Genomic DNA, 25,951 nt, shown 5'->3' with positions numbered 1-25,951 from the left:
TGGAAAAAAATTGTCCCACCACCAGGTGACAGTATAATTACGAAGTGTGAGCCAAGTTGTTAAACAAATTGGACGTGAATGAGATTGAATGAGAGTCTTAGACTTGCTTGGACAAGTTCACGAAATATAAAAAGAAAATGCGTCTCAAGTCTTCTAACGCCGATTGAACAATGGGATTTAAATCTGTTTCCGAGGCGCGACCCAATTTTTCGGAGTACAATTCGTTCTGGTCTGAATGTTGAGAACAGAAGCGGAGCGCTTGAGCAAAAAAAAACAACATCCAAACCGAATCTTCTAATGGCCCTCTGATCGCTTCTTTCTGCTGAATATGAGAATGGCTTAGCTCACCTCTTTTTCTCTCTGTCTCTCTCTCTCTTTCTTTCTCTCTGTCTTTCTCGTCAGTGCGTTAGACGCAGTCACACACGCCTGCTCTTTGAAATTGCAATGCTGCTTTGAAATTTTGCTAATCCTTCATTTGAAAAGGCATTCTCACACAACCACAACCAATTAGAGCAAAAATCAAAGGAATTTATCACCTTTTTCATGCCAAATATTTTACAGGGGGAAAAAAAAGAGAAATAATGACGCGGATTATTCATAAAAAGTGGCTGAGCTAATTTAAAACTTCATCGATGTCCCCCATCGCCTGTAGTTAGCAGCTGTCCCCTGCGTTCTTTATTAGGATGGTGGAAATATAAAAAAAACCCAGGAGGAACCAATACCCTCATAGCTTTATTTACTCATTTCAGCTTTTTAATGGTTTGAGTAACCGCCAGCGCTGCTTGATTAACTCACTCAATGTATTCCTTCTTACTAGTGAAGCTGCCATTTCTAAATGTCAATCACATGCTTGGCTGCACAGGTCCATTGATCGCAAGTAGAAAGCGGCATGACATTGTTGATGGACACAGCCTTTGGTATAAACCCGATCGATGAAGGAAAAAAAAAAAAAAAAACGATCCAGTTCCTCTTCCCCTAACACCAGCATCACCACCACCACGTCTGCCTGAACAATGGCCAATCACAATCATGCTGTCGCTGTCTAAATGAAAACAGTGTGTACACAAATGCTCACTATTGCTAGGGAACAATGAAGCACAGCCCTCTTTTGCGTGCTAAGGACTCCGTGTCGGCTTCCATCTCCTGCTCCCTAAAGGCTGCTTCCACCGCCACCCCAGCATTTCCATAATCACTTTATCCATGTGATGTGATCGGGCTGGCACACAGAAAAGGAAGACATTACCCCCAATTTGAACCGCCCGAGCTCTGGCACAGTGCAGAGGGCTGTTCTGGGTAGATAAGACACACACAGCTTGGCAGACTGAAGACAGTAGGGTGCAGTGAGGGATGGAGTCCTAACTCTTGCTTTTATACCAGCCTAGTGATTATTGCTTCTGTGAGATTCACCCAGCTTGGGGAAAAAAAAAAAAAAGACATTTCTTTTACATGACAAGGAGGCCGAATTTGATTTTTTTTCTGTATTCAATTACATCCTGTGACTTCTTTCATCTGTCACCAAAATGCTGGAAGACCATTTTCTGTGATTATGCCAAGATGCGGTTCTACACTACTGCTGTTTTTTCGATGAGTCACCGGATCTTCAGCCTGCAGTTCCACAGTTCGCTTCTTTTCTGTTTTAACTGTCAAAGCAGCAGTCGAGACCACAACCTAAAAAAAATGTAAAAAAAAAGAAAAATTAAGCAGACACTGGCCAGCTCCTGAGGTCTGACTGATTTCTCCAAGACTGGTCCAAAATAAAGGCATAAAAAGACAATGAAAAGCCTGAGCCAAGATCCAAAGCAGTGTTCCTATTTAATATAGCCGAATATTACTGCATAGTGAACACCAAATCGCCAATATACTCAAAAGTGTACTGTTTTTCTTTCAGGAGTACAGGATGACAAGATTCCAAAGGGCCCTGATTATACAGGGGCCCCAGTGATGTCCAGGAGAATTAAAATTGCATGTGCTAGTGAGACCTGTCAATAAGACCAAAATCTCTTTATTTACATCTTAATCATACAACTGTATGGTTTTAAGGGCCTTGCACAGGGGCCAAAGAGTGGCAGCTTGGTAAAAAAAAAAAAAAAAATTGGCCCAACATTCAGTAACAGCTCAGATCTTCATGGCATTAAATGTACAGACTTTGTTAAAACAAATGGAAAAACGTTCTATTTCTATTGTAGTTCATCTCACAGCATTAAAATTACATACAGCTGCTTAAGGTTAGACTTTCACCAAATACCATTCATCTCAAACCATTCTCACTGTTCAAAATCTGAACAAGGGAAAAAATTACCATGGTTTTCTTGGTTTATTTCACTATGGGGAGATCCTAGAAAACGTTATGTACTAGGAAGTGGTTCCCAGTCAATGAGGTTTTTGAAAAGAATGCTTTTAGAAAGATAATCGTCTTTAAACATGCCCAAAACCATTGAGAAACAATCTTCATTGTTAAGTTAATGTTTTTTAACCAGGATCCACATACGGCTTATAAATGTTTCTCTCTGAGCAACAACCAACAAACCTGCACAAGTTGTAAATTTGCCATCATTTTAAGTAAAAAAATATTGTTTTTTAAAACTAAAACACAAACCCTTCTACAATAAAAAATACATTTTTTGGCTACTGTTGATACACTATATGGACAAAAGTTTGTGGACTTGGTATTGTTTCTTTCTAAAAAAAATCCCATTCCACATTTATATGGACTTATATATATATTTATATTCTAATAATAGGGACCAAATGTTCCTAGAAGTCATGGAATATCAGACAGTTCAGATCATGTTATCATGAGGTGGAGGGTTAGTGTTTACATTTAGCACTAATAGGATGAATTAATTAATACATTTTATGGATTAAAAGTATTGGTACATCTGACAATGTAATGTAATAACATGTAATGTAAGGAAATGGCCAAAGATTCCATATATATATATATATGGAATCTTGTATCTATGTATCAATATATAGAGATCTTCCACTCCAAGCCATGTAAAGCAGATCTTCATGGAGCTGGCTTTGTGCACTTTGTGTCATGTTGGAACAGGTTTGGGTCTTCTAGCTCAGTTGAAGGAAAAAATTTCATGCTACATTAAAATGCATCCTATACAATTATGTACCTTCAGCTACGCGTCAACAGAAGACCCACATATGGCTGGAAAAGTCAGGTGTCCCAGTACTTTTGTACTTTTTAGCATATGTTTTGACTCAGTCACAATTCTCACCCACTGAAGCAGGTCAGATCAGGTTTCCAAAGCTGCTTCATGTATATATATATATATATATATATATATATATATATATATATATATATATATATATATATATATATATATATATATCTGACAAGCCAATCTGTGAGCATTTGGTCTTGTCAAAGCATTTCGTTTCTCTCATTCTCCTCCAGAGAAGTGAAGCAGTGTACCTTGAAGTGAGCTGTGAGCAGAGATTCCCTTAAGGATACCTGAGCAGTGTTCCACACAGGATTCCCACCGTGTGATCTTGGACATGTTCCGGAGGCACACGGAGCACCATTCCGGCAGTTTCATCACCGTAATGGATTGTTCCGTCATGTTTCGAACATCTGGCTTCGGAGCTGGGCAGCGAAGCGTCAGGGAGGCCGGCTGTTGGGAATGGAGCGCCGCTGTGGCCCATGGGAGGAGTTCGAGACGGACGTTGGCAGGTGTTCTAGAACCGCCTCAGCACAAACACACACACACACACACACACACACACACACACACACACACACACACACACACACTGCTGTCATCGTACGCCAGGAAGCGCCTTAAACAAGAACAACTGCGTGACTAAGGCTCTTCTATTTCCTCCCTTGTTTTGTAATACCGCCGTCTTAATTAAAATGAGTTACGCCAGATGGGAAGCAGATTGTCGGTATGAAAATGAGACAAGTTCGCAACGTACACAGTTCTGAGAGCAGGGTTTAAGGTTCACTTACTAACTTGTGTGAATGCACAATTCTGTCAATGATTGTGCTTCTCGAAAAAGGTTTCATTTTGGGTTGGAATAGAAAAGATTGTGAGTTTAATCAAAAACAAAACCCTCTTATATCATGATTCATGACAAACACAACACGGATGCATACAAATGCGTGTTCACATATGTTATCGCATAATACGGAGTTCTGAAATCATTATACAGTTTTTGTTATGCTATGTTATAATGATACTGACAGGAATCTATTAACCGTACAGAGGAATATGGGGGCAGGCTCAAGGGGTTCGGATCAAGACGGACCAATCGCAAGGCCCAGAAATATGAAGAATGGCCCAGGGAAGTGAAAACAATAACATAAAAAAAAATATATTTTTAGAGACAATGTCCCTCTGGCTATGATAAAAGATTTCTGAAACATTTACAGGCACTTTTTTTCCCGGTGTTTCCTTTTGCGGTGAAATTAATTTGAGTAAACGCAGTGGTTTCCAGGCAACTTGGAGCTGAAAATGTCATGGAAAACACAGAAAACTGCAATCTAACCGCACACAAGTGTCACTTCCAATCTCATGTTCCGGCATCAAGCAATCTATTTTTCAGTATAGAAAATAAATATAGTCATGATATAACCTCAGAATGACACTGTCAGCTTCACAGATCTGAAACGGAAAATCTCCGCCTGGGATCCTATATGTTTAGCTAAGCAGCCAATAAACTTAGCCAGTGAGTGTGATATTTGTTCTGTGGAAGATCCAGACGGTATTGGAGACTATATAACAGTACCAATTGAGTCTCAAAGAATGACATCTCAGTAAGAAATGCAACAAGTTTAGAAAGAAGTTGATCAGCTAATAGGCTAGCAAGCTAGTAGGCTAGTATGCTAGCAGCCCTGTAGCCTGATGGTTGAACTATTATGAATCGTTATTAATGGTTTTGACAGACGTATTTTGTTAAATAAATCAGTGAAAATATGTGTGAAAAAAGGACTGAATTATATATATATATATATATATATATATATATATATATATATATATATATATATAATGTTGGCAAAATAATATGTACTGCATATATACTGAATGATGATCAGCAAGTATAATTTTATTTGTTTTTATATTATATTTTTTATTCATATACGTTTTTTTATTAGTGGAGGAATATGTGAATAAATCTGAAGACTGATTTGTTATTATTTTATTATTAGTAGTAGCACTATAACAGTAATACTAATCATATATAACAGTAATACTAATAATAATTAATAAAAATCTATAATTGCTGTTATCATTATTATTATATTGATAAATGAATAATAATCATTAATAATAAAAAATAATAAAAACGATACCAGTTTGATGAATATTTAATGGATTGCGAACTATTTGTTTATTTATTTGTTTGTTTATTTAAATTGATTTTTTTCATTAATGGAAAAATATTAACTGTGCAGAATACTGAAAATTTATTTTTATTATTGCTATTACTGTTGTTATTATTAGTGTTATAATGATTATTGTTTGTTATTGCTATAATAATAATAATAATATAATAATAATTATTATGATTATTACTACTACAACATTAAAGCAATTAAATATATAATTATATTGTATACCAAAGACGTTTGAAAATATCACACATTTTACAGTGTCTTAACTGCTTGATGCACACACACACACACACACACACACACACACACACACACACACACACACACACACACAGAGAAAGATGAGAAGAGGTTAATATTTATTAAACACTGATACACATCAAAATGTATTTGTTAGGTAATCTTGAAAGAGCTCCAACAATCCAACAATCATTACAGGATAAAAAAAAAAAAACGTGAAATTTTCTTCTTCTATGACATAAAAAATTTAAGGAGATCAATTGCTGTTTAATGTCACCTTTATTGAAAAGCGAGACCTGAGAGCTGAAGGTTGTGTGTTAATAATATGTACGATTTGTCAGTACCATTGGGTCGTTAATACGAGTGAAGCGAGAGCAGCAATCCAGGGTCAGACGTTACACCACATCAACACTGTGTGATTAAAATCTTTTCCATTAGTTATTTATCCACATTACACGGGGTCCTGCCATACACACACACACACACACACACACACACACACACACACCATGAGCACATTTTCAAATTAGTTCACAGACAGTCCCCATTGGTTATGAAGCCGAGCGCTCCGTCCAATCCGAGATCTTTTTCACTTTTTACCCTGGAACCTTCTTGACAACACACCCTAAGTGCTGAAAGTGCTCTTACTAGGCTGCCGCAAGCATGGCTTCATCTATAATTGCTTATGGGCCTCTCCAAATTGCTTCCACATGGGTGCTCCAAAATCACAGGAGCTGTACGAGCCTGGCGCAGGAGCTGAGTTATTGCTCGCTATTTGTTCTTGAGTAGCAGTGGTCGATGCCACATTGTTGGTCTTTTATCTTCCATCTTGGCATTTACAGGAAATGGTTTGCACTGTGTGCAAAAAAAAAAAAAAAATCCCCATACAGCGAGTTCCTTTTTAAGGGTTCTCGGGTGAGTCCCGTGGCTCGACCCAAATTACCAGCGAGCCGCGGCGTGCTGTTCTGGAAAACACTGGAACGCTTTCAGGAATGTGTCTCGTTTGTTTAGCATAAGGTCTGACAGACTTGCAGAGAAATAGATGCATTTTACACATCGTTTCACCCCTCGTTTGACACACAACCAGCAGTTTATGATCGAGTTTGACTATAAAAATGAAAAAAAAATATTTCTCATAATTTTTCATTGGAATTTAACAAAACATATTAAATGGAAAACGGTCGTCAGAAATCTCAGCAGTTGTTATAACAAAATCGAAACCAGATTTTGCTACTTTTTCATATTCAGTGTGTGTGTGTGTGTGTGTGTGTGTGTGTGTGTGTAGTACTCAGTATCTAAATCCAATTCACTGGTGGGTTCCATGATTGAGGTGAGCTCTCATAACACAGAAATTAAACATTTTACATTTATATATATATATATATATATATATATATATATGTATGGGTGAGGGTGAGGGTTTAAGGCCTTGCTCAAGGGCCCAGCAATTGCATCTTGGTTGTTTTGAGATCTGAACTCATCACGTAAACATAAATCCACAGATCTACCATTTCACCTGATGCAACTTCCTACTGATCATGTGTCTGATCATTTGATATTCACATGCTCAGGTAACAGCAGTGGATGGACGTAATGGAAACAATTCAGATGTGCATTTTTAATAAGCAATAATGCATGATTTCAGGAAAAAGCATGTTTCAAACATGAGATGTTAAATCGGCTAGAAGCACAATGTAACTCAATGTAATATAAATAATATATTACTATAAGCATTTAATGAATATATGTTAAGTTTAGATGTGGTAGGTTGAGGCAGACAAAAATGCTGTTAGTTAGTTATCTGATTGAGTTCTTGGAAAAAGACGTGTTCTCTGTAATGTCTTTTACCTTTACTTACTTTACATACCTAGATTTGTAAATGGAAAACAAATGGCCAACCAGTCGTCGGATCGCAGCCCCTGATTTATTCTGAATATCTGGGGTGACCTTGGCACACTTATTAAAACAACTGAGTTAAGACGGCTTGCGGCGTGTTCTATTAGGTTTTCCATTTGAGCAGCCGTTCATTAGGCTGTCCATTAGAACAGGCTTTTATCAGGTGTGTCATTAGAAAAGCCTAATCAAGATCCTTCCGTAAGTTACATTTTTTAATGCAAATGCAGTGCCCACTGGGAGAGAACAAACACTCAACATGGTGTTAAGGTGCAGGTTCATCTACTGTCATTAGTGTTAGCGTTCCTTAATGGGAGAAAAAAAAGTGATCTGCACTGCCCTCTGCTGGACGAACATATACTGTTTGATAACTGACAGTTAAACTCACCCAGTTTGAGGAATCATTGGAGGCAGTTTTATACATACAGGGCATTAAAGACTGGAACTGTATGGCACTTGGTAGACACCCCTATCTACCCCCTATCTAATAATCCCATTGATATAACTGAGTAGATGAGGGTTTAGGGTCTTGCTCAAGAACCCAGAAATGGCTGCTTTTCAGGGATTTAAACTCATGACCTTCTGATCTGTCTAACTAAGCTACTACATTCCTATAGAGTTCTACACATTTTACATACATGGAATTTGGCAGATCTCCTTATTCAGAGTGACTTACACCCATCTCAATTATAGTAGCGTGGTACTGCTGGGACTGGTTGTATGGTTTAGAGACAGTGGCATTGAGTAAAAGACACGAGGTGGAGCTGAAGATGTTGAGATGTTCGTTGGGAGTGATGAGGATGGACAGGATTAGAAATGAGTTTATTAGAGGGACAGCGCATGTAGGACGTTTTGGAGACAAGGTGAGGGAGGTGAGATTGAGATGGTTTGAACATGTACAGAAGCGGGACATGGGGTATATCGGTAGGAGAATGCTGAGGATGGAGACACCAGGAAGGAGGAAAAGAGGAAGATCAAGGAGGAGGTTTATGGATGTGGCGAGGGAAGACATGCAGGTAGTTGGTTTGAAAGAGGCAGATGTAGAGGACAGGGGAGTATGGAGACGGATGATCCGCTGTGGCGCCCCGTAATGGGAGCAGCCAAAAGAAGAAGAAGAAGAAGAAGGTACTGCTAGGACTGGAACTTACATCCTTCCGATCAGAAGTCCAACATCTTAGCCACTGAGCCACGTCGCTATTCAGCTATTCATACTTTTAATTTCGCATAGCCAATCCATCAAAGCATCAGTAAGATGAAACCAGAGAACATGGAGGAAACCTATATAGGAAGAGCAAGCACAGAAACGCCACACAGACAGTAACCTGAGCTTCAGATTAAACTATGGACCCTGGAGCTGTGAAGAAACTCAATGTTCTCACCATTCCACCCACTTTTACATCTCACATCTATAGTACACTTAATATAGATCATTAACTGCATCATAGCAATGATGAAATTAGTGTAATGTAATTTAGAAACTTTAGGTCCAATCAGTGACTGAAAGGCTGCTTCTTCATTAATCTGGAAAATTTTGAGAATGGTGTTTTCGAGGCATACATACTCCTGATTTTTCCAGGCATATGTGGTTCTTTTCCAAATTGTTACCACAATTTGTGGAAGTTCTCCCTTCACTTGAACTAGGAGACTCAAACCTGTTCCAGCAATGCCCCTATGGACAAAGCCTGCCTCATAAAGATCTGCTTTGCATGGTTTGAAATGGAAGATCTCCTGCTGTAGAGCTCTGACCTCAACCCTATTAAACTTAAAGAAATGTGAACTGCACCCCAGACCTACAACCGTAATTGTAGCTGAATGAGCTCATAACTCCACAAAATCTAGTTGAACATCTTCCCAGAAGAGTGGAGGTTATTATTGAGGAGTAGTCAGGTGTATGCTGGAACAGGTTTGGGTCTGCTAGTTCAAATAAGAGGAAAATTTGTTTTATACAATCGTGTACCTCCATCTGTGAGGTAACAGAACCACAGAAGAACCACATATGTATGGCATAGAGTGACATTTATCTAATTTATAGAGCTGGAGCAGTTGAGGGTTAAGAACCCAGCAGTGGCAGCTTGGTGGTGTTGGGATTTAAACTCACAACCTTCCAATCAGAAGTCGACTCTTTAACGACTAAGCTACCACTCCCAAATGAAGGTGTCCCAATAGTTTTGCCCTTATAGTGTATGGCTGTTTGAAAATGATCATGATAGCAGAATATCAAAGTCTCAAGATTAAAATCGTGCATGTCTCTAAAGACAAACGAGCAAAGATCAGGATAAAATTGCACATCAAAGATGGTGAACAGTCTCCTCATGATACATTAATAAATCCTCCATCAGTGCTTTCTGAAAGTTATTGGCACGGCGTATGAATGTGTCCTGAAACGCTCTGTCCCTTCAAATAAAGTGTAATATATTATTTAATATGCAATGTTCTTCCATTAAATGTCCCCTCGGGTGCATGGGACGGATGCAATATCTACCAATTTAGCCACAGCAACATTATATTGCTAATAACGTCCATTAATACAGCAGCAGGTTCTTTCTACGTTGCGTTTCACAACATGGAACATTGCGCGTACCTGCGTTTTTTCGAACGATTCTCTTACAGTGATTGTGTAGAAGTGACGACCAGGCTGGAAAAAGACTCTAATTCACTTCCCTCTGGCGCCTGTACAAGTCACGCTGGTGGTATTAGGCACAAGCGGCACATAGAGCCACATCAGCAGTTTAAGATGGTTTGACAAATGCTCACTCAGACATGTGGGTGTGTTGACTTCTGGTCTTTTGCCAGTTGGATTTCAGGAGGTCTCTAGAGCAAAAAAGAAATGATTGCATTAACTTTACATGACTAATAGATATCAAATAATTCAGCTTTTTTATACTCGAAAGTCTCCATAAATTAAAATCGACTGAGGAGAAGCACTGGATTTGATTTCTCAGTAATTTCTACGCATTGATCGTACGCTGTAATATACACGAGAGGTGTGTAGTGGAACTGGGTTTCTGCTGGATCCAGCAAAAATAAAAGTTAGAGCAGGTTTAACGCCAATGGGACCGCAATGGAGCGAGAGGTTCAGAAGCTCATGCAGCAAAATACAAGGCCATTTTCTTTCTGAACAGGACGTTCTAGCTACTTGTGTAGCCTATAATTTATCGTTATACCACAGCGCTATTGAAATGTGTCAGGATTAGGGTTGTAAAATCCCAGGATTTTAAAGACTAGGAACTTTCCATGGGAATTAACGGTAATAAAATAAAATGTAAAATTGCAGGTTAGCCAAAAATGGGAAATTAAATGTAATTTAAAAAAAAATTTCAGGATATTTTGGGTTAAAACAAGCAGATTTAATGCAATTTCAGTTGCGCAACAAAATTATACCAAAAATTAAATCAAAGTCAAAAATGAAATTTTTGAATCTGTATTTGTTTGCATGCATGTCTGCTTATGACCAAACAAATGTCTATATTTTTGTTAGTGTATTATACAGTTTATATACATTTCCACAAATTCTAATGAAATCCCATAAATTCCAGTAAATCCCCATAAATTCCTGGTAAATTTCAATTTGGAATATTTTTCAAATTCCCCAGATGAAGTTCCCATCTATACTTTCCAGAAAGTTTTCGGAAATTTACCAGAAATCTTCTACCCCTTTGCAACCCTAACCCTATTCATGATTATGGCAAATTCAGCAATAAACTTTAATAATCATCAGCCCCTGCACATCACCAGATAGTCACATGTCACTAATTACCAATCACCTGTGTCTGGATTCCATTTAAAGGACTATTTAACATACCAAGATGTGAACATTGCTCATTATATATCAACAAATAACACAAATGCTTCCATTTTTTTGTTACAGTATAGTGTATGTATGCAGCTCACTCGGCGGTTCCTGTGGACGTGTCTGGTTCTTTCTCTTCGCTCGTATGAGCCTTCTTCCTGAGGTGATGCACCAACATGGTGGCATTAAAGGCTCTCTGAAACACATAATCAGGTACATGTGCTTAAATACTTCATGTAAAAAAAATGTTTAACACTATTAACACTGCTAGCTGAGGTTTAAGGCCTTGTATAAGGGTCCAGCAGTGACAGCTCCGTGGTGCTGAAATTTGAGCTCACAACCTTCGAATCAAACCTCCATCGTCTGATCTACTGAGATCCCACTAAATACAGTATGTAGTAAAAGAATAGTAGTATAATAGTCCACTGTTTTAAGCTCTAAGACTGTATGCTCCTTTTCAGATATGGTAAATACGAATGTAGCCTCAATATAAACTACAGATTTTCGGATTTTCTGAAACGTCTGGCAGAGCTACTAATAAAAATTACAGCAACATGATAAAAACATCACAGCACACCATCCAACACGGCACATCTCACCAATAATGAACTGTAATAAATAGATATTCGGTGCCACCCAGACGAGGATGGGTTCCCTTTTGAGTCTGGTTCCACTCAATGTTTGCCACTGGCTCGCTTGGGTGGCCTGCTATAGCGCATTAAACCCATTTGAACACCTGCATGTGAACACTGACTGCACCCTGGGCCTCCTCACCTCACCTATATCAGTATTTTACTTTACTTACACTCTCATGGCTGAATCTCCAAAAACACACCCCAAAATCTAGTGGAACATCTTACCAGAGGAGTGGAAGTTACTATTAATGCAAATGGAGACTAAATGTTGAATGGTATGTTCACATGGTGAAACCAGAGACCGGAAGTGATGAAGTACAAATACTTTGTTACTGTATTTAATTTGATTTTTCTGGTATCAGTATTTTACTCCACTATTTATTTAACTTTTTACTTTCACTCGTAACATTTTTAAAACAAAAATCTGTACTTTCTACTTTATACATTTTAAAAAACAGACTTTAGTCTTAATCTGTTTGGTGACGATCAATATTTTCTCATTGCTCCATTTTTCAGAACATCAACCTGTTTCCTGTCATTGTGCTGCTTTTTCAATCCACTGGTGTATAATTTCCTCTCACACACCACAGACGTAAACTAGTTTCTGAAGCTCACAGTGAGCAGACAGAAGGCAGTAAGAAGTCTGGGGTTAACGTGGATGAGACAGAGGGAGTCAGTGATGAGAACATGACTGAGAACAGAGACATTCCTGATCACCTGATCATCATCATCTTTTCTCTGCTTGTGTTCTATATGGTGGATCTTCAGTCTGGACACATTCATTAGAGAACAACATTAGAATTTTTTTTTTTATTAATATGATGTGAGGTTCAGTTTCCAGCATGACACTAAAACAGGTAGTAATAATCACTACTTTTTTACTGAAGAACATCTCAGAGCACAAACTACTTTACTTAAAAAAGTGCAGTCAGAACTTCAACCTTTACCAGAGACTTATAAAAAACATCAGTATCTGCTCTTCTACTGAGTGAAGGATGTGTGGGCTTTTGTCACCTCAGGGTCAAATTTCCACATACTTTTTCCCATGTAGTGTACATGGTACTGGTGACATTCTTGCCAGTTACAATCTCACTGGCTTTAGGTAACTCCGTGTGTACATACCTACACGCTCTGTCTTTTATCAGACATAACTTTTTAAACAAAGTGACTTTCCAGAGCTACATCTAGTCACCAGACTGAAAACATCTGGTGCACTTTGTGAGCTTTAAGTGTTATGTGGGAAAATTATATGAAATTTAATGCATGATGAAAATAGCGAGTATAATGTACTAACTACCAAAAAAAAAACATTAAGTGTGCAACTTTGGACTCTTTTTGCACTCAGTGGTCACGGGCTTGCCAAAAAGCCGAGACAGCAGATGGTACAGTTTACGGTTCAAATCCAGATCTCAGCTAGAATTTGGATGCAAATGAAAAGCAGAAAGTATCAACTGATCATTTTTTGGGTTTAACATCAGTAGCTGTGTTTAGAGAGGTTATTTTGCTATCATTAACTAGAGAAATCTGTGTCTTTTTCATTTTCAACTTGCAACTTTCATACAAAATAAAGTCTCACATATTTCCCCATTTTTACGCTCCTCCATTGGCTTCCAGTAGCTGCTTCATTCGATTTAAAAACACTGATGCACACCTATAAAACCATAAATGGACCAGCACTCAACCTCAATGCACAGCATTCCCTCCATCCTCTACTACTGTTCTTCTGATCCTTCCATCCTCTACCAGTGCTCTCCTAATATCTCCATCTTCTACATCTGCTCTACTAATATCTCCATCTTCTACCACTGCACCACATTCCCTTGATTATTTACTACTGCTCATCTGATCTTTCCATCTTCTACACTGCTCCTCTGATCCCTCCATCATCTACCGCAGCGCCACTGATATCTCCATCTTCTACTACTGCACCACATTCCCTCTCTCATCTACCACTGCTTCAATGATTCCACTATCTTCTACCTGTGATGCCTCCATCCTCTATTACACAGAGAGAAATGGATACTTATATATATATATATATATATATATATATATATATATATATATATATATATATATACACAGGTCCTGATGTGGGTGAGGTGAGATGTATCCCTAAGGGGTTTAGTATGGTTGATATCAGAGCTCTATAGCAGAATTCCACTCTCTTTGGAACAGGTTTGTGTGCCTCCAGCTTGTGGTAACAGTTTGGAGAAGAACCACAAATGGATGGAAAAGTCAGATGTCTCATTATGTTTTTCCATACAGCGTATGTTCAAGCAACTTCAATTTCACACATCTTCCAGATTCGAGTCGCACATCTTCTGCAAGTGAGAAAGCAGCAGGAATATGCACTCTGATGTGATGCTAAGTCATTTCACATGAGACAGGAGTAAATACAATTCTCCCCGGCTTTCACACGAGGCTCGGTGTGATCTGCGAGACGTGAAGGTGAGGAGCTGGAGCTTTCATCCACTTACACAGATCGAGGCATGGTGCACAAACGAGCCGAAGTGCTTTCTCACCTTCCACTGGCTCTTGGCAAAGTTCTTCTGGATTTGCTCAGATACGGAGCTGTGGATGTTTTTTTCCAGAGCTGCTCTACCTGAAATCCTGCCACAGCATAATGGAAATAAACGGAAATAAACTGTAATGTTATATGTAATGATTAGAACACAGAAGGAAACAGATGCTATATTCAAAGCAGATTTTTTTCTTTTGCTACAGCAATCCACCAATGATCACTGGAGACTCCTTCCATGAATAAACATCTCCTTATCAATGTTCCTAGGTTTTTTTTTTTTTTTCTTAATATGAACACGTTTCTACTTTCTTTTTATCATTAGGCTTAAATGATGTCAAGTGTCCATCATGCACATTCTGTAAACGAGCTGTTACCATGGAAACAGTAATATCTTTGAATGGGCCCATTAAGATAAGACTGTGATTACTGGCAGGGATGCAATTATTGAGAACTTATTCAAAAGCTTCTGACCAATCAGATTTGGTGCATCACTGTATAGCTAGTGTTATTAAACCATGCATTGATATTGCATTGTTGTTGTTTTCATTCTAGGTAAGCTTTTGACAGGAGATACAAACAATTTTTTTTTTAATCGATGGTTTTAAAGCTCCATGTAAACATCTTCAGTTACCTATTCTTATGTAAAGGAACACACCATGTCTCTCTCTCTCTCTCTCTCTCTCTCTCTCTCTCTCTCTCTCTCTCTGTTCTTTCTCTCTTTGTAGGCTGGCATCTCTTTCAACAGCGATCGACCTCTCCATTCTCCAACCACTTCACCATGGCTATTTATAAACTCACCACAGATGCTGCAAGGCCTGCTCGCAATTGAACCTTCTCTTCGGGTCTTTCTCGAGCAAGTGCACGATGAAGTCTTTGGCTGAGAGCATTAGGAGGGGAAAGCGCAGGAGAGAAAACACAACAGGATCGATGCCATTTAGTCCACAACAGCAGCTGCTCGGCTTAGAGGTTTTTATTTCCACCGATTTCATCATATTCCAAAGTTTCAGAACGTGCATGTGAATATTTATTCATTTGTTGGTTTGTTTGTTTATTTGTTGATTTATTTATTTATTAAGAAAATCCTATTAACTTTATTTCTCTATGGAGTAATCATTTTTGCCCATATTATATTCGTTGCTGGAAAGTTGGGAAAGTAAAATCCCGTATTAAATAACCCGTATGAAGAATTCCAATGAATTCCGCAGTTTTCTTCACCATCACAAGCGTATTACTAAAATAAAAACATTAGGATTTTAGTAATAAGTTGCTATGAGACGTTTTCCTTTTTCCCTGAATAAATATCACAATTTTAAGGTCTTAACATGCAGAGTTTCAATCAGTGTTTTTTTTAAAAAAGGCTACAAATAGCAGGTTATAATCATTAAAAAGCATATGGGATCCAGTTTAGCATAAACCTACATGTCTAAATCAGTTCTTAAAAATGTAAATATGTAAAAATGTATACACTTACCATGACATGCACTATATAGACAAAAGTTTGTGGACACCTGACTATAAGATTGTGCTTCTTTTCAGATATCCTATTCCACATTTATTCCTTATTTTCTGTAATTATAACCTCCACTCTCCTAGGAAGATGTTCAACTACATTTGGGAGTTTTGTGCTTATTCAGCAAGTTAGTGAAGTCAGGTACTGATGAAGGTGAGGTGAGGAGGTTTTTGTGCTCTATAACAGGAGGTCAGATCCTCATGGATCTGGCTTTGTGCACAGGGGTTAAATAGGTTTGGGTCTCTTACTACCGAATCCAAAGACATCCTATAAAATTGTGTGCCTCAAACTTTGTGCTAATTGGAGAAGAATCACATATGGCTGGAAAACTCAGGTGTCCCAATACTTTTGCTATAAAGTGTAATTAGGATTATAAATAAGTCTGTGTTTTGCATGTACCTGAATCTGAGATGTCGTCCCAATACGGCGAGTCGAACTCAACCTTTGCTTCTATGATCTGTTTGTAGAGTTCGGTGTCACTATCATCGTAGAATGGAGGATAACCACACAGCCTGGAGAGATACAAGATACATCATACACCATTGCAGTACGCCAACGTCCAAAACTACAGCCCTTCTTTGCTGTTATAACAACCTCCACTCTTCTGGGAAGGCGATCCACAAGATTTTGAGGCGTGGCTGTAAGGATGTGTGTTCGTTTGGCCACAAGAACACTAGTGAGGTCAGGAATTGATGCTTGTTGAGGAGGCCTGGGCAGTGAAGTTCTTTCAATCCTACATGAGGAAACCGTCTTTATTTATAGGTCATGCTTTGTGGACAGAGGTGTGTTTGTAAGTTCCAATACTCTTCTATGAAGAGACATAGTTGATGGATGTTTATGACCCTGACATAATCTTAATCTAATCTAGATCTGAAGTTATATGGGTATTATGGATGTAGTATGTTTCCAAAAGTATCGGAACACCTGATTTTCAAGCTAATTGTGTTTTTCTTTTTCCACCCAAACTGTTACCACAAAGTAACACAATTGTGTAGGACGTATTTTCAATGCTGTAGCAATTTTCACTTGATATGAACTATAAAACCCAAATCTGTTCCAGCATGACAATGTTCCTGTATCCCAGGCCTCCTTGGTTTACTAACACCCTTCGTAGCTGAAAGAATCTCCACAAATCTCCACAAACACACTCCAAAATCTAGATCTTCTCAAAGGTTATTGTAACAGCAAATGGGGACTAAATGTGGAAGGAAGGACCATGTCTTATGGTCAGGTGTCCACATACTTTTGTCTGTATACTGTATTACTGACATTAAAATCAACTATGTATTTATACTCAGTTTATCTCTAATAAATTTATATCACATATCATCTGAAATACAATATTTTATTTATATTTTTACTTACAAAATAAATGAAATCACTCCCATGGCCCACAAGTCTACTTCTTTACCATATGTCTTCTCTTGTAGAAGCTCAGGAGCTACACACACACACACACACACACACACACAAACACACGGAAATCCTTTTAGATTGAGCATTTATTAATATGACTCATAAATATTATGTTAAATATTATTTTATTATGTTATACATGTCATAAAGTTCAAACACCTACATAAAAATAAAATACATAAAAATACAAATCCTGTCAGGTCAGCTGATGTTTGCAAGCTAGCGATCAATATTTAAAAGAATTTATGAATATGACTTTAACTCCTTTACAGAAATCATGTCAGGTTAGCAGGCACATAACACCAAGCTAGCAATCAACATAAGTTTATATCCCTATATTAGAAATCATGTCAAGTTAGTTACTTTTAGCAAGCTAGCTATTCTAATGAGTATACATTTTTAGCATTTATGAATATTTTATTTGAAAAAATCCTCACAGAAATATCAGATTAGCTCAATTACCGTCATTAAAAGAAGCTTGTTGTTATTATCGGTGTGGTTTATTAGCATCCATGAATTCTACTATAAATATGATTTATGAACAATTTACTAAAATCCTGTCAGGTTATCTGATGTTAGCATGTTAGCTACCAATGTGAGTGCCAATTATGCTGAATATGGTTTAAAAATCTTTCACAAAATCTTGTCAGTTTAGCTCACGATAGCAAGCGAATAGCATTTATAATTGTGGCTTTAATATCCTGTCATGTTAGGAAGCTACAGTAGCTAACACAATCTGTACACAATCTGTACACAATCTGTACACAATGTGATAGAAATATGAATGCATTCTTTCCCTCAAAACTGATGACCATTTTAGTATCTTTTTCAAGGACAATACTGGCAACTTGGATATATTTTAGAGTCAACGTGCAGCTTCTGTAGCAGTACAGATTTACTGTCCTCTAAAAATAACAACATTCAGCCATTATTGTCTAAATAACTGCCAACAAAAGTAAGTACACCCTCAGTGAACATGTGTCTAAAGTGTAAATATTGTGTGTTATCCAGTACTGCTTTAATCCTCCTGGGTGTGGAATTCACCAGAGCTGCACAGGTTGTCGCTGGGATCCTCTTCCACTCCTCTATAATGACATCAAGGAGCTGCTGGATGTTACACACATGGAGCTTCTCCACCTTTCGCTTGAGGATCCCCACAGGTTCTCAATAGGGTTCAGGTCTGGAGACATACTTTGCCATTCCATGACCTTCACCTTCAGCTTCCTCAGCAAGGCAGTTTTTATCTTGGTGGTGTGTTTGACGTTATTATGTTGGAAAACTGCAGTTCAGCCCAGTTTCTGAAGAGACTTCATCATGTTCTGCTTCAGAATGTCACAGTACACGTTGAAATCCATGTATCCCTCAATGAACCACAGCTCCTCAGTACCAGCAGCTCTCATGCAGCCCCAGACCATGATGCTACCACCACTATGCTTGGCTGTAGGCAAGACACAGTTTTCTTGGTGCTCCTCACCAGGGTGTCACCACACATGCTGGACATCATCTGAGACAAACAAGGTTATCTTGCTCTCAGGACATGGTTTTAGTAATTCATGCTCTTGGACAGGCCGTCTTCAGAAGCAGCTTTGGCGGATAGCACGAGGACTGGACTTCTTTGATGGACCCTTGCGAGGTCTGTTTTGTGTGAAGCCCGGCATGAGGTATCATGTTGAACATTCAGTGGTCATTATTAGAGAATTGGACTCAAAACACCAAATTTTAACTGCTCTAATACAAGATACACACATTTGTATGGTTCTGTGAAGCAGACAAAAACATGAAGATGAGGAACAGGGCGTTTGGCTTTGCACGTTTACACCATGTACAGCTGTTATCACTGAGGGTGTACTCACTTTTGTTGGCAGGTATTTAGACAATAATGGCTGAATGTTGAGTTATTTTTAGAGGACAGTAAATCTGTACTGCTACACAGCTGCACATTGACTCCTCGAAAATATATTCAAGTTGCATTATCAATAGTATTGTACAAGTTATATTATATAAATGTGAGGGGGTGTACTCACTTTTTTGGTGAAATACTGTATTGATTATTTCTACACGCATACACTTGCAGTTTCAGTCGTTACTAATTCGAGAGACATTTTGTGAGAAAAATATTCGGATGAGATAAATATTACATTTAATGTAATAGCTGACAGATGATGTTACACAGCTGATGCATCTGGGAAATTCACCCGCAAGCCACAAGTTTCTAGTGTACAGTTCGTATTACTGATAATCAGCTCAGTTTATTTTGAAAATAAACTTACTACAACAGTTTATCAGACACAGTCAATTAAATGTAATACAGGATTATGAGTATCTCTTACCTACATAAGCAGGAGTTCCACAAGCAGTGGACAAGAAGCCCTGATCTGCTATTTTCGACAGCCCAAAGTCACTAAGGACGATCTTGGAATCTTGGAAAGGAGTTTCATATAGCAGGTTCTCTGGCTGGGAAACAAATATTACTTATATGCAAATGGAAAATATGAGCTCTCTGCATAACGATCGAGTGTTCTTAGTGTTAAACTCACATCCATGTGGCTAATAGTGGCATGATGGATACCTTGATTTCAACTCGTTGGATGACAAATTACCCAAATTACATAATCACTGTTATAATAATAATACTTTAGATATAATAAATCATGCTCATTGTTGAATTGCCTTCAGGTCCCTGTGTACAATGTCCAGCTGGTGGAGGTACTTGACGGCTTCCAGGACTTGCAGGATGACATGGCTAGCATCCTTCTCTGTGTAGCTGCCCTGTTTCAGAATCCGGTCCAGCAGCTCGCCTCCAGTCACCCTAAGGCAAGAACACAGCATTAAGCAGGACACTGGAATGTGGGAAATGTATGTGTAAGTAACAAGGCATGGTTTCCATAGGTCCCTTTTATTTCACACTGATTTGTTGCATTACATCATGTTTTTTTTATATAAATTTTCTAACAAGTAATAGGGGTAGAGCAAGTCACGGATCTGTTACAGTGGTTATGAGTATTCCCCCTTTGCCAGCCTCCTTTGTCCAAAAAAAGCAACAGAAACCATCAGAATGGTTTCATTGGTTTCGAAGTTTTAATGGAAATTGAAATGGTGTAACCCTGTGAGTCTCCACTAATAATTTGTTAGCTTTTAAATGGTGCCATGTTATGTCTAGTGAATTAGGGACCATAATAACACCTTTGACAGCTAGTAGATAACATGATGTTTTTTATTGGACACTAACAGGAACCATTAGGACAAAGGTCCCCAAACTGCACCTCCTGGCCGAATACAGCTCACCCCCACATTTGTAAAAAACAATGTCAGAAACATATATGGAAAATGTAATGTTATATAATATTTATTATTTATAATTTATTCATTATATAATTATATTTATTATTTCCTTTAGAAAATTTTCATGAGTCATTACAGGTTTTTTGTGTTTTTTGTCTATAATCAGGTTCATTACTATTTTACAGGGAGTGTTATGGGTTTTTTTTTATGCAGTATCTATTTTAAAAGCGAGTACGATCCGACCGAATATCGGTATCGGTAAAATCCACTATCAGTCAAACTCTAGTTATTACCGTAGCCAGTATGCATATGCATAAGTATGTAAATTTTCATAGCAATTAGCAATGAATATAAAAAAAATTAATTATGATAGTAATCATGTGCTTTTTAATATATGATATTAATATCTAATAATTTTGATGCTGAAGCATGGAATTTAACCTTTCATTTGAACTAGGAGACCCAAACCTGTTCCAGCATGACAATGTCCCTGTGCACAAAACCAGCTCCATGAAGATCTGCTTTCCATGAGTTGGAGTAAGGATCCCCTGCTATAGAGCTCTGATCTCAACCCTAATGAACATGAATGAATGTTGCACCCCAGGCCTCCTCACCTCACCTACATCAATAACTTAACTCTACCAACCCACATCCTTGTGGCTGAATGAGCACAAATTTCCACACTAAAAATCTTGTAGAACATCTTCCCAGAAGAGTGGAGATTATTCATAAAATATTATGGGGATTATGTTCTGGGATGTTCAAAAAGCACATATGAATCCACACCCCTTTGTCTATATAGTTGTAGAGATGCCTCGTATTAGCTTTTTTAGGCCTTATGTCATTAGATTTGGATCAAGCGTTTCAAGTGAGAGAAGAGAGAAGGACGAGGTGAGAGATCTTGTTTAGACTAATAGGGATAAAGCGAGAGTGTGAATCGTCTGAAAAACACTTTAAGTTCCCTGGTAGCTTTTAATGACCAGTGTTTCCACTTTAGGAGTTTAGGTTTCACACAAGCGCTTTCGTCTGTCTGAATTACTTCACTGGAGCATCGCAAGACAGAAGAATCTCCACCAACAGACCGATGTGATGTATCTTTCTTTACACAGGGGTTAGTTTGTTCTCCATATTAGTTCGTCCAGTGTTTACATTAAGGCTACATGAAGGCTGGAACGAACGGCAGAATGACGTGAAATCCCGTGTCAAATTCCTCCACCGAAACCGGACACTGTGCTAAGCTCTGTGTTTATTGAACAGGTCCACTCACAGTGTCATTACCAAATACAGTTTTGCAGGCGTCTCGAACGTCTCCTCCAGGGAAATGATATTTTCGTGCTTGATTCTAAAAAATAAAGCATGAATCTGTTCAGATAATGTTGGTAAATGCGATTAATAAAATATAAATATATAAACTTTATATATATGCAGGTATGCATATTTATTAAACGCATTTAACAACATTAGTATATACAAAGTATTTATTTCTTTATCTATTTATTTTATACGTAAATGTTGCTACATATGCATTTGCAACCATTTTTGCATGAATGGTTATTGTTGAGTTTGATATATCGATCAGGATCATTGTTTTTTCTTTTTGACTTATAAATTAAAGTCACAGGTGAATAAATCGGTAGCCTGGTTCCCTGGGGGCAAAAAAGGAAAGATACTTTTAGTGAGTTTTAATTTACAGTTGCCCAAGTATTAGATTCAACATCATGAGAAAGAGGGGAAAAACTTCCTGCTTTACTGATTTTTACAAAACAAAAAATGTAATTTGGTGAGATGTTTGAACTTCACAGTTTAAGTGTCCATCAGAGGAAAATTGTAGTTCACCTGTGAGCTTGTGTATGTGGAAGATGTCAGACAGCACTTTCATTCCATTGTGTTATCAAACAGCACTATTTGTCAAAAGTACTGGGACACCCAACATTTCCAGTCATTTATGGGTTTTTCCACAAAGTGTTACCTTAAAGTTGTTGGCACAGCTTTTAGATGTTATAACTATAGAGTTGTTATTATTATTATAAGTATTATAATTTAATTTTTTATTTATTATATGCTACCATTCTTTGATCCAAATTTATTTATATATACTGGACAGCATACTAAACATTTTCTTGTTGTGGTTTAGATTATAAAGTTATGATTTGTCCCAACAAATGACTTGTAAAAGCACACACACACACACACACACACACACACACACACATTGTCTACTTACCTGCGTAATACAGCAATCTCATTTTCCAGCATGGACTCTTTACCCTTAAAGGCCTTTTTGCGGATGCATTTGATCGCTACACGCTTGTGTGTGCGGCGGTGTTCAGCCACTCTTACCTCAGAGAATGAGCCCCTGGAACACAAACACACACACACACACACACACACACACACACACAAGAACACTGTTGGTAAAATCTCCAGTGTGCAATTAACTCTGGACACCAAGAGTCTTCTGGGAAAAGCTCCAGCTTTTAAATAAATGTTGTTTTTTTGTCCATAAGTATTCAGACCCTTCGCAACAACACTTGAAAATGATCTCAGGTGCCTCCCAGTTCTCTTGATTAGTGCTGAGATTCTTCTACACCTTGACTACATGTTTATTGATTAGACATGATCTGGAAAGACACACACCTCTCTATGGAATCATGGCATGAGTGTAAAAGACCTGCATGCAGAGCTCCGAGACCGGATTAGTGTGAGGCACAGATCTGGGGAAGGCTACAAAAAATGTCTGCAGCCCTCCACCAATCTGGGCTTTATGGCAGAATGGCTAGACGGAAGCTTCTCCTTGATGGAAGCCTGCTTAGAGTTTACCAACAGGCACCTGAAGGACTCTCAGATTGTGAGGAACAAGATTCTCTGGTTTGATGAAACCAAGATTGTTTGGCCTCGTTTTTAAATGTTATGTCTGGAGAAAACCAGGCACCATTCCAACAGTAAAACATGAAGATAACAGCATCATGCTGTGGTTTCTTTTTTCAGCAGCAGGGACTTGGAGACTGGTCAGGGTTGAGGGAAAGTGGAATGAAGCAAAGTACAGAAATATCTTCAATAATACCCTGCTCTACAGCACTCAGGACCTCAGTCTGGGCTGACAACAACACTAAGCACACAGCCAAGACAACACAACGACTATGTGAAGGTCCTACAGTGGTCCAGCCAGAGCCCTGACCTGAACCCTATTAAACCCATTGACGCTTCCCACCCAAAATGATCCAGATTGATAGGATTTGAGTTGAAGAAATGGCAGAAAATCCTCCAATCCAGGTGTGTAAAGTTTGTATGAAATCAAAAAAAGACTTGAGTCTGTAATTGCTGCCAAATGTGCTTTAACTAAGTGCTGAATAAAGCATCTGAATAATTATGGACATGATTTTTCTTTTAACATTTACAGAAATTTCTAGAATTCTGTTATGACTTTGTCATTATGGGGGACTGAGCGTAGATTAATGAGCATGATGAATATTTTGGTCTAACAGTCAGTAGAAACACATGCAGGCAGGACCGACTCACTCTCCCAGTTTCTCCTTCAGCTCATATACAGCGTGGATGTCATCTGTCTTCTGGTGCAAATCTGCCATTAGAGGCATGTTCACTTTCTCTACACACACACACACACACACACACACACACACACACACATTCATGAAAAAACAGTAATAGTTTATTCCACATCTGAGCAGCTGAACGTTGCACCCTGCAGGTCTCTGGCGCATGAAGTGTAAAATGCTTCTATTAAAATCCACCTGACTGCAATTTCTCCTTATATAAATGATTCATTTCTGCTTAATTAGTTATTGTTCGGCATACAGCAGTAGGCGAGGTGTTAAATCTCAGTCGGTAACACAGTTAGTGATAATTATCTGTAAGGATTTGCCTTCACCCTGCAGTCCTGGTAATTAATTTCGTTTCAGATAAGCAAAGGAGAAACGAACCACAAAAGAAAACATTAATAATCATAAAAATCTCATCAGTAGTCCCAATAAAATTAATCAATAATCTCAAAAGTGCAACAATAATCCCAAACAAAATCACCAATCACAGTAAAGCATCAATAAACCCAAAAGACGTATTAATAATTCCAATAAAACATAATTTATCCCCCCAAAAACTCATCAATAATCCAATACAATGCAACATCTATTAATTATCCCCAAAACAAATCAATTATTACAGAATTCACATCAAAACTCCCCCAAAACATCAATTTCCAAATAAAGTGTGTCAATAATCCCAAAAAAACCCTGAAACACATGAATTATCAAAACCCACATCAATAACTACAATAATACATCAATAATCCCAAAAACACATCAATAATTCCAATGGTATCAGTAATAAAAAAATAAGAAAAAACATATCAATAATCTGAATAAAACCTGATGGAGAGGTGAGATTTCTACCTGCTGAACTGCTGTCGCTCTGCTCTGTTACTGGGAAAGAAAATGTGTTTCTGCCAAATCACCGACATCCAGCCTGCAGTGAACTCCTTAATCATCCATCACACTCAGTTCATACAGAAAGAGAGAGAGAGAGAGAGATGGGCAGAAAGATTAATATATGAAAAAGAATGAAATATGTGTGTGTGTGTGTGTGTGTGTGTGTGTGTGTGTGTGTGTGTGTGTGTGTGTGTGTGTGTGTGTGTGTGTATGTGTGTGTATGCTTCTCATTACAGGGTGATTTTTCTCTCTTCTCATTTCATCTCATCTTATCTCATTTTATCTCCTCTAATCTCTCATCTCTTTTCATCAAATTTCCTTACGCCTCTGCCTGATCTGATCTGATCTGATCTCATTTTATCTCCTATTATCTAGTCTCATCTCCTTACCTATCATCTGATCTCATTTTATCTCCTCTCATCTCACTTCCTTATCTCTCATCTCATCTAATCTCCTCTCTTCTCATCTCACCTCCTCTCCTATTATCTTCTCTCATCTCACCTCTTCTCATCTACTCTCATCACACCTGACTCCTGACCACTCATCTCCTCTTATCTCACCTCCTTACTGCTCATCTACTCTCATCTCCTTTCATCTCCTTTTATCTCACCTCCTTACCTCTCATCTCCTCTCCTCTCATCTCATCTACTTTCCTCTCCTCTATTCTCTGTCACTCATTTATTCCTCAGATCAGCAAAAGTTCTGGTCTGTGCTCCAGGTCTGCATCTGGTTTCTGTGTGGTGGAGGAAATCCAGGCTGCTGAGTGAGCGCTCTCTCTCTCTCTCCATATACGGGCACAGAGGAGAATCCACTGTCCCTGTTCTGTCTCTTCTTCTCATACTCATCATTCAGACACATGA

General features: G+C 38.2%; 1 protein-coding gene across 1 annotated transcript; it reads right to left on the bottom strand.

Moving 5' to 3' along the window:
• Positions 1 to 957: 957 nt before the first annotated feature.
• On the bottom strand, positions 958 to 25,167 carry LOC124399469 (calcium/calmodulin-dependent protein kinase type 1B-like). Its single transcript, XM_046870384.1, has 14 exons — positions 25,056 to 25,167; positions 24,166 to 24,253; positions 22,871 to 23,002; positions 21,914 to 21,988; positions 20,035 to 20,173; positions 19,695 to 19,818; positions 17,314 to 17,389; positions 16,348 to 16,460; positions 15,237 to 15,315; positions 14,440 to 14,527; positions 11,381 to 11,475; positions 10,244 to 10,300; positions 3,470 to 3,693; positions 958 to 1,668 (listed from the first exon to the last, which is right to left on the bottom strand). The coding sequence occupies exons 2-14, from the start codon at positions 24,240 to 24,242 to the stop codon at positions 1,637 to 1,639; spliced, it is 1,311 nt and encodes a 436-aa protein (XP_046726340.1). The 5' UTR covers positions 24,243 to 24,253; positions 25,056 to 25,167; the 3' UTR covers positions 958 to 1,636.
• Between the last annotated feature and the right edge of the window lie 784 nt (positions 25,168 to 25,951).

Source organism: Silurus meridionalis, chromosome 17, assembly GCF_014805685.1.
Source record: "Silurus meridionalis isolate SWU-2019-XX chromosome 17, ASM1480568v1, whole genome shotgun sequence".
NCBI classification, from domain to species: Eukaryota; Metazoa; Chordata; class Actinopteri; order Siluriformes; family Siluridae; genus Silurus; species Silurus meridionalis.
Note: the sequence above shows the minus strand (reverse complement) of the source record. Positions and strands in the feature narration are given on the sequence as shown.